The sequence below is a fragment of the Indicator indicator genome, chromosome 16 (assembly GCF_027791375.1).
Source record: "Indicator indicator isolate 239-I01 chromosome 16, UM_Iind_1.1, whole genome shotgun sequence".
In the NCBI taxonomy this organism is placed as follows: Eukaryota; Metazoa; Chordata; class Aves; order Piciformes; family Indicatoridae; genus Indicator; species Indicator indicator.
The window spans coordinates 22,817,458-22,825,697 of NC_072025.1; the positions used below are offsets into that span (position 1 = coordinate 22,817,458).

The 8,240-nt window shown below is 44.1% G+C and overlaps 1 protein-coding gene across 1 annotated transcript; it reads left to right on the plus strand.

Moving 5' to 3' along the window:
- The first annotated feature begins 408 nt into the window (after window positions 1-408).
- ARRDC4 (arrestin domain containing 4) lies at window positions 409-7,401 on the plus strand. Its single transcript, XM_054387751.1, has 9 exons — window positions 409-537; window positions 959-1,406; window positions 2,670-2,736; window positions 3,025-3,172; window positions 4,691-4,793; window positions 5,515-5,771; window positions 6,335-6,497; window positions 7,037-7,191; window positions 7,306-7,401. The coding sequence occupies exons 1-9, from the start codon at window positions 409-411 to the stop codon at window positions 7,360-7,362; spliced, it is 1,527 nt and encodes a 508-aa protein (XP_054243726.1). The 3' UTR covers window positions 7,363-7,401.
- Window positions 7,402-8,240: the final 839 nt, after the last annotated feature.

Below are 8,240 nucleotides of genomic sequence, written 5' to 3' on the forward strand. Positions count from 1 at the left end.
CCTAGAGATGTTGGGGTTTCCCCTAACGTTGTACTTCTCACTATTTGAAGTAACAGTAAACTTTGTGTTTATTCTAGTTGGTAAGTCTTCCAAGTTCTACCTAGAGATCATTGTATGGGCGTTTGAGCTACACGACTCAGGCTAGCAGCACGCAGCTCAATGTATTCGTTTAGCTGTCAAACTAGAAAATGGGGCTTTGTACAAACGAGCTCTTGAACCAGGGCAGTACCTGGCTGACAAAACGCAAAACACAGTATTGGTGTGGACATATTTGTTCACAGGCACAAATCCAGCAGGGGTCGTTTACAGCTTCACCCCTTCACTGCCTGCTCATCAACGGGGCAGAAAGGCTCACGAAGGCTGGGTAGGATTCCTACTAATGTAACCCCCAGGCAAACCAAGGGGGAAATGGCAGCACCAAAATCGTTTCACCTACTTCACACCCTCAGCCAGGCTGACTCTCGGCAGGAACAGGCCGACGCCAAAGGCAATGAGGTGGCTGCCATGACAGAAACCGAGGCCCACCGAGGGTCCAACGTGACACCACAGCACTGAACCCTCCACTGGGCTGCACCGCAGTAACAACCCTCATGGAGCCACAGTAGGAGCCCAAACCCCAAATGGTCACGCCCTACGCAGCAGAAGCAAGGCCCTCAACCCACGCGCCCTGCCCAGGCCCCTCCCGCCGCCTGCCCCGCCCCTCCTGCCTGTTTATGCACAGGCTGTGCACGTGGTGGCTGTGCCGCGCCATTGGCCCTCGCGCCAGAGAGCTGCAGCCTCCCTGCCAATCGAGGCGCTGTCCACGCGCGGCCGTCCGCACCCGATTGGCTCTGCCGCGGTGATCACGCAGCGTGACGCGCTCCAAGAGTGCGCCTTCCGATAAGCCAGTGAATAAGCGACCTAGAGGCAGCCCGCGGCGAATAGTAGGGCGAGGACCTGACTGGTGGCCAATGAGAAGACGGCTAGGGCGGGACTTTACGCTGCGGGCTCTGTCGGAGACGGACGGGTTTTAAAGGAACCGTCGACGGCGGCCGCAGGCTTGCCCCGCAGCCGGGGAGCGATGGCGGCCGGGCCAGGCCAGGGCCCCGGGGCCGGCGGGACGGTGAAGACGCTGGCCCTGGTGCTGGAGGACGAGGCCCGGCGCGGGGGAGGCAGCGGCGGCTACTGCAGCGGGGACACGGTATCCGGCCAGGTGCTGTTGGAGCTGGCGGGTCCGCTGCCGCTCCGCGGGCTGCACTTGGAGGCCGCCGGTCGGGCCCGCGTCGCTTGGAGCGAGAGCTCGGGCGCTGTCCCCGGGGCGGGAACCTGGGGGGTGGCGGTGAGGGCGCCAGGGCCGGGACCACGGCGGGAGGCGGAGGTGCGGTACCTGGACATCCGACAGAGCCTCCTGCGGGAGCCGTCTGAAGGTGAGGGGCAACCAGGGGCGAAGAAGGGGGAGGCTCGGGGGACATGGTTATCCAAGGGGCGCGGGTTGAATCCCGGGGAAGTGAGAAGGGGCGGGGGGAGGGGGCTCTTGCGCGGCCGCCATGTGAGCTCCGGGGACTGCCCGCCCGCCCGCCGCAGCGACAGCGGAGGTGGGGCCGGGGACCCTGACGCCTCCTTCGCGTGGGGAAGGCGGCAGGATAGGGTTCTGGGGCCAAGCCCCCCTGCTTCGCGGGCGTGGCAGAGGGGCCGGAGGGCATTCCGTCGCGGGAAGGCGTCCACCCCTGCGTTTCCCAGAAAGGGCGAAGGATGAGGGCGGAAACCACCTCCGAGGAGAATTGGGTATCAGACTTGGATGCTGAGAAACGGCCAGAGGCCGGCGTATGTACCGTGCCAACGAAGACGTCATTCCCGCAATCTCTGGCTGGTGTAGCTGCAGCCTTCACCTGTATGCCCAGGAGAGGCTGGCTACAGTTGGTCACTCGATTGTGTGTGTAGACGGCTGGAAAATGAGGAACGGGGCCAGAAAGAAAGTCCACTGCTGATTCCTACATTGCGCTGGTTTCCTGCAGACGTTGACTCTTCTGGAAATTGCGTTGGGCACCGGCACGTTCGTTGTGCTCTGGAAACCACTCGAAGCAGTCGGCCCCCTTTTGCAGTGGCTTAAGACAGCAAAGGAAGGTCTTTATGCATAGATCCCTCCAACTGGCAGCTTTGTCACAGGCACTGCAGCAGTATGGCTGTATTGAAAAACTAAACCAAAATGGCATTTTGGTCTGTAAGGGTTAAGCACATCTCAGTGTATAGGAAATGTAAATATAGGCCATCAAAAATTGTGTAACACTTAGGCTCTCTATGAATATATTAAGATCATTTCATAATGCTGACCTTAAACTGCAGAATTTTAGCACAAAAGTTAGTTGAATTAATTGAAAAACTAGATTAATTTGTCATCTGCTGAAAAGGAAAAGAAACTTACTTTATGCTTTCCAGAAGCCATTTTGGATTAGAATTTGGCCAGAGTCCTGAACTGAAACTCAAGGTCTCCATGTTTCCTTGACTTTTTTTCCATTGAAATTGCAACATAGCATAAATAAAGCATGGGCTTTAATCCAGAACCCACTGGGATCAATAAAACCTTGTCCTAGGCCCTTGCATCTGGGTGTTCAGATACGTAAATAATTTAGAAAAGCTGTGCTTTGTTCTTCTATTTGTGGCATAACTAAAACATACTGTTTATCCAACAGGTGAGGAAAGCTTAATTCTTCTAGATGGAAGACACGAATTTCCTTTCAGCTTTCAGCTCCCCCAAGAGTAAGTTAAATAATCCTGAAGGGATTGTGCTGGACACTGCTTGTTGTGGAACATTAACTTAATGTAATTGGATTTGTGGTGTGGTGGTGGTGTTTTTTTAATATCAAACTGATAAGTCAGCTTTAACGTGTCTGTCTTAATCAGCCACCACCCAGACATGTTTGCTTTGGTTTCCCTAAGGCCCTAAAAGTCCATCCTGTAAACTGAACATCTACGTACACAGAAAGCGTTCACATTTGGAACTGATTTATAAACTAAAAGTGATATTTTTATGTCTGCTTGTTTCAGACCTCTGGTGACCTCTTTTACTGGGAAGTATGGCAGTATTCAGTACTATGTGAAAGCAGTTCTGGAGAGACCTGCAGCACCTGATCAAAGTGTACAGACAGAGCTTCAGGTCATCAGCCATATTGATGTCAGCTCACCAGCTTTATTGGTAAGAGGGTCCTCCACTCCTCCTCCCCATTCCAGAGCCAGCTGCAAAAGAAAACACATTTCCAAGATTAATTCACATCCAGCCATAACCATTTCCATGTTATTCTGGAGTGTCACTTTCTGACTTTGGAAAGCATATAAGCTCCCTAAGCTTTTCTCTATAAATAGATGGTCTTAGGTTGTGTGAATAGCAAACAGAGTGGCTTTTTTAATACCATTGATTACATCCCTGATGGCAGAGATGCTCTTGCCAAAAAGTTAACGCAGGCTTCAGATGCATACATAAGGCTTAATAATAATAATGCAGAAGTGTGAAGTAGTTACTCTTACCAGAGCAACTACATTCACAGGGCTGCAGTGTCCTAAACTCTACAATAATAGTAGGTTGAGGAACAGTAATTAGAGTATTAATCATGCCCAGGCTGTCATTTATGCTCTGGCCATTATGTTACATATCCTTCCATTCTGCATGTTGTTTTCTAACATTAAGTGCATGCATGCAGCTGCTTCAGAGATCTTTTCTGTTATTTCCCTATGACAGATTTGGCCACATGAAAGCATTGAGTTTCTAATAAGCACTAGAAATACTGTAGAGTAATAAAAAGATCAGGCATTAAGTAATGAGAAAATAGGCAAGATGGAAGCTAATGAGCTGGATTCTTTTATCTCAACCCATTTTATGAAAATAATATAAAATTATACCTTGCACTTTCATGATAGCAACTGGATCTAAATGGTTATTCATTTAAATATGAATGAGTAATTTAAAATGCTGGGATAATTTTAACATTTCATCATGATATGAACATAGATAGGAAAGGTTTTGAGCAGTGTTATTTCTCCCTCTTTTTATGAATTCTAATCTTTACAGAGAGAACTTGAAGTATTTCAGCAGTGACATAGTCTTTATGTTCAACAGTGTATGGCTTGGAACCATGTGTAAATGTCATCTAATGAGACAGTTCCCAAGAATAATTAAGATGGTTTTTGTCATAAGCCTGATATTTTTGGGGTTTATGTGGCTTATGAGTCCTGATGATGCATCACCTTAGCCCAGTGTGTATGCATTTGGCCTTTTCTGTGAGGGATGCAGAGCTAAAAGCAGTTCATCTACTTAACTATTAATTGCAGATGAAATTAACTGCATTCCTCTACACTGAGGAATGAACATGGGCATAAACAGCACAGTACTGCATTAGACCTTTTAAAATTCACACCCATCAAGTTGTCTAAATCAGTCTTTTTGAAGACATTGCAGTGTGCATTCCAGTGCACACTGGTGTTCAGTGCTTGGAATGGTCTAAATGCAGACTGGGATTCTGAAGCAGCCACGTGTTCAGATAGCTAAATCTTGGTTCCATTTTACCATGGCAGCAAAGCTCCAGTCGCACTGAGTACTGCAGTGACTGAAATCAAGTGGATTTTAGATCTAGACTGAAATGACTGATATGCATAATTTTAAATGGCAAGGGATTGATAGCTTTATGCCATAAAATGAAAAATACTCTATATTTTATAGACACCTGTCCTAAGAAGTCAGGAGAAGATGGTTGGCTGTTGGTTTTTCACTTCTGGGCCAGTGTCTCTCAGTGCCAAAATTGAGAGGAAGGGATACTGTAATGGTAAGAGTAGTTCTCATCAAAATGTGAATATTAAGCTTCTGATAAATTCAGTTTATTTTCATCTCTGTGAAGCCAGCACTTTATAGTTGAAGACCTTCCATTTGTTAGGTAGTAAATTGAGATGTGTATGAACTTAATTTAAGAAAAATCATTTTGCCTTTCCCTTCACTCCCCGCTTGGGAATATAGATTGAAAGGAAGTCCTGTTAGTAATTTTCTGGAAAAGCCATGCATGTACATTTGAATGTAAAGAATAGCAAAATGCTTTTATCTGAGATAAAATACTTAACTGGGGCTGTAATCAGGTTTTTTATGTCCTGTGTGTAGGTTTAAACTTCTTTAAGAAAGAGCTTTAGCAGCTTCTTTGTCATCTTGATCACATTAGATACACTGAGGAAATAAAACATCCTGAAATTCAGTTAGTACTACATAAAAGGAAGAGTGGCATATAATTAGCAAATAGAGCTTTTATAGCTTGTTCATATTACGCTTAATGTTTCAAAATGAATTATTGTTTATACATAAAATGTAGTAGGTGGCTGTAATTCTGCCTGGATACCACTCTGCAGGAGAAGAAAAAAAAAGAAGCCTAGCTTGAGGAAACTAACAAGTATTGTTCTCACAATATTGCAGATGATGTAGGTGCTGCATAACATGCTTTGATACTCCCAGAGGAAAGTTGGTAAATACAAATTATTCATTGAACTTCTTCTGTCTTTAAGGGGAAGCCATACCAATCTATGCAGAAATTGAGAACTGCTCTTCTCGTTTGATTGTTCCAAAAGCTGCCATTTTCCAAACACAAACTTACTTGGCCAGTGGGAAGACAAAAACTTTCCGTCAGATGGTTGCCAATGTTCGAGGAAACCATATTGCCTCTGGGAGTACAGATACCTGGAATGGGAAAACTCTGAAAATCCCACCTGTATCCCCCTCTATACTTGACTGCTGCATTATTAGAGTAGAATACTCATTAGCTGTAAGTATGGATTTTTATTATAAATGTACCCTTGAATACTACATTGAGTTGGGAACAGAAGAATTTTCTCTACTGAGAAGCTATTAGATTTTGTAAAACAATAAATCTAAATAAATATCATATATACCCCATAGGTGTATATACATGAATGTTGTGAAGAGACCCTGAAATAGACAGATAGGAAGGAATAAATGGGGAAAATGGAAAGATGTTCCTGTGAAAGAGCAGCTTGCTTAGAGACCTGCAGAGGTTATCAGAGAAAAGTAGTTCAAGCTGCATGGGTTCCTCTAGTGAGTCTTCACAAATAGGGAGATAGGACTAAAAGTCAAGTGCATAATTATTTTTGATTTGTGTTTTTTTTTTTTTAATGTCATCTAGGGACTAGGTACAGAAAGAAGGAAGCTGCTAAAAATAAAGCAAGCAGTCAGAGTATTAGCTAAATGTATCAGAGATAAGTCCTGATTTTAAAACATTAGTGTAGGGAGTAAGGTAGCTTCTAGGAGCAGGAATTCAATGGGGTCTCATATGATGTTTTTTTCTTTTATTTGGGGGTTGTCACATAGGTGTATATCCATATTCCTGGTGCTAAGAAATTGATGATTGAAATGCCTCTGGTGATTGGCACTATTCCATGTATTGGATTTTCAAGCAGAAACTCCAGCATTACCAGCCAGTTTAGTATGGATATGAGTTGGCTAGCATTGACCATGCCAGAACACCCTGAAGGTAATACATATTGAACTCTTTCTAATACAGCATTGCACTGTCTGCAACAGAAGGATAGTAGTGCCAGTTTAAGGGCACTTGCTAGAGATGCAGGCCATTAAAGCCTGACTCATGAGAAATTAGGCACAGAAATCTAAGTCAAGATCTAAAAGGACTCCAGCTTTTTTTAAGTCTCTTTTATACCCCTATCTAATGATTTTCAGGTGAATCTTGAAAGAACAAAAGCTTCTGATAGTGGGGATTCTCCTTTGGAGGTAGATATCTTAAAGTTAATCATTACTGAATATGTCTCGATAGAACACAGGTTTGTTGCTGGAGTAAGCCATAAAAGTATCTGTAGTGTTCCTGCTGAATCACCTAAGCTTACTAAAAACATCACTCTAGTTTTGCAGTGTTTGAGTCTAGGGCACTTCATACAATTTGGCAGTTGTACAGTGTTTAATAAATGCAGTCTTCATGGTCTTGCATACTGTAACAGATTGTTGTCTTGCCATGAGTGAATAGTTTGAAATTTGACAGTAGCATCTCTCGTGTTTCAGCACCACCAAATTATGCTGATGTAGTGTCTGAAGAAGAGTTCTCCAGACATGTGCCTGCTTATCCACTACCAATTGACTGTGAGGAACAACTGTGTTGTCCTGTCTTTGCTTACATACAAGAGTTCCGGTTTCAGCCTCCACCTCTTTATTCAGAGGTAAAAAAATAAACAGCAGGTGGTGGTTTTATTGTCAGAAGGAAAAAAAAAAATCCCCACATAGAGAAGTGCAAGAATTACAGGCAGTAATTGTTGCCTTTCTTCTGTCTGTAGATTGATCCCCATCCAACTGATGTAGAAGAAACACAGCCAGTTTCATTCATGCTCTGAAGAAGATTTGTAATGAGCATTATGATGAATGTCTTAATCTTTCTGCTGCTTAAGCTGATAGTGCAGCTAAAAAGGAAATAGTTTTCTTTCTCAAAATGTAAGTTTGTGTACAAGAAAGGCGAAGAATGAAGGGAGAGGTATGAGCATGTTTGGTGATGGAAGAGAATCCGATGGATTAGTCTGTACAGAGGATATTGTCGAAGCAGCAATGGATACTTGAGAAGCACCTGAAAACGCTGAATGCTCTCTAAAAAGTGGAAATGCTACATAAAGTGCGAGGAGGAGATGAAAGGATCTTCTGAAGAGAGAAGAATGTATATTTTGTTTGGAACACTGGAAGAATTTCTCTCATCGTGTCAATGTTGAGAACTTTGGTAGCACAACTTGTGTTGTAGAACAGAACGTGGGATAAGAAAACATTTCTAAAAGGTTCCAGTGTTCAAGGGGCTTCAGTTTTGCACTGTCGGCATCCAAGAAAGGAACACTACTAAAATGTGGAGTGAAGCCTTCACTCTGGCTTAACTATTTCACGAGAACCTGCCCTTCTAACAGCTGCCAAGCGGTACTATTTCACCATTCATAATGATCCTGAAGACATCATGGATGACAGAATAGCTATTACACAATATTATGAAGGCAACTATCTGCTGAATGAGAGACATGTATGTAAAAGAAAATGGAACTTTGACAAGAGCTTATGCACTATGCTTTCTTTCAAGGGATTTCTTAAGGGAATTACTCTAGCCTCTCCTACTGTGAGTTCTTTTTCTGTATCTTAAGCCTATGGATAGCATGATAAGGGTAAGCATGGCAAGGGAGAAGCCTTTTGCCAACAGCAGGTATACTTAGCAAAATGGACAATACTTATTTATTCAGAA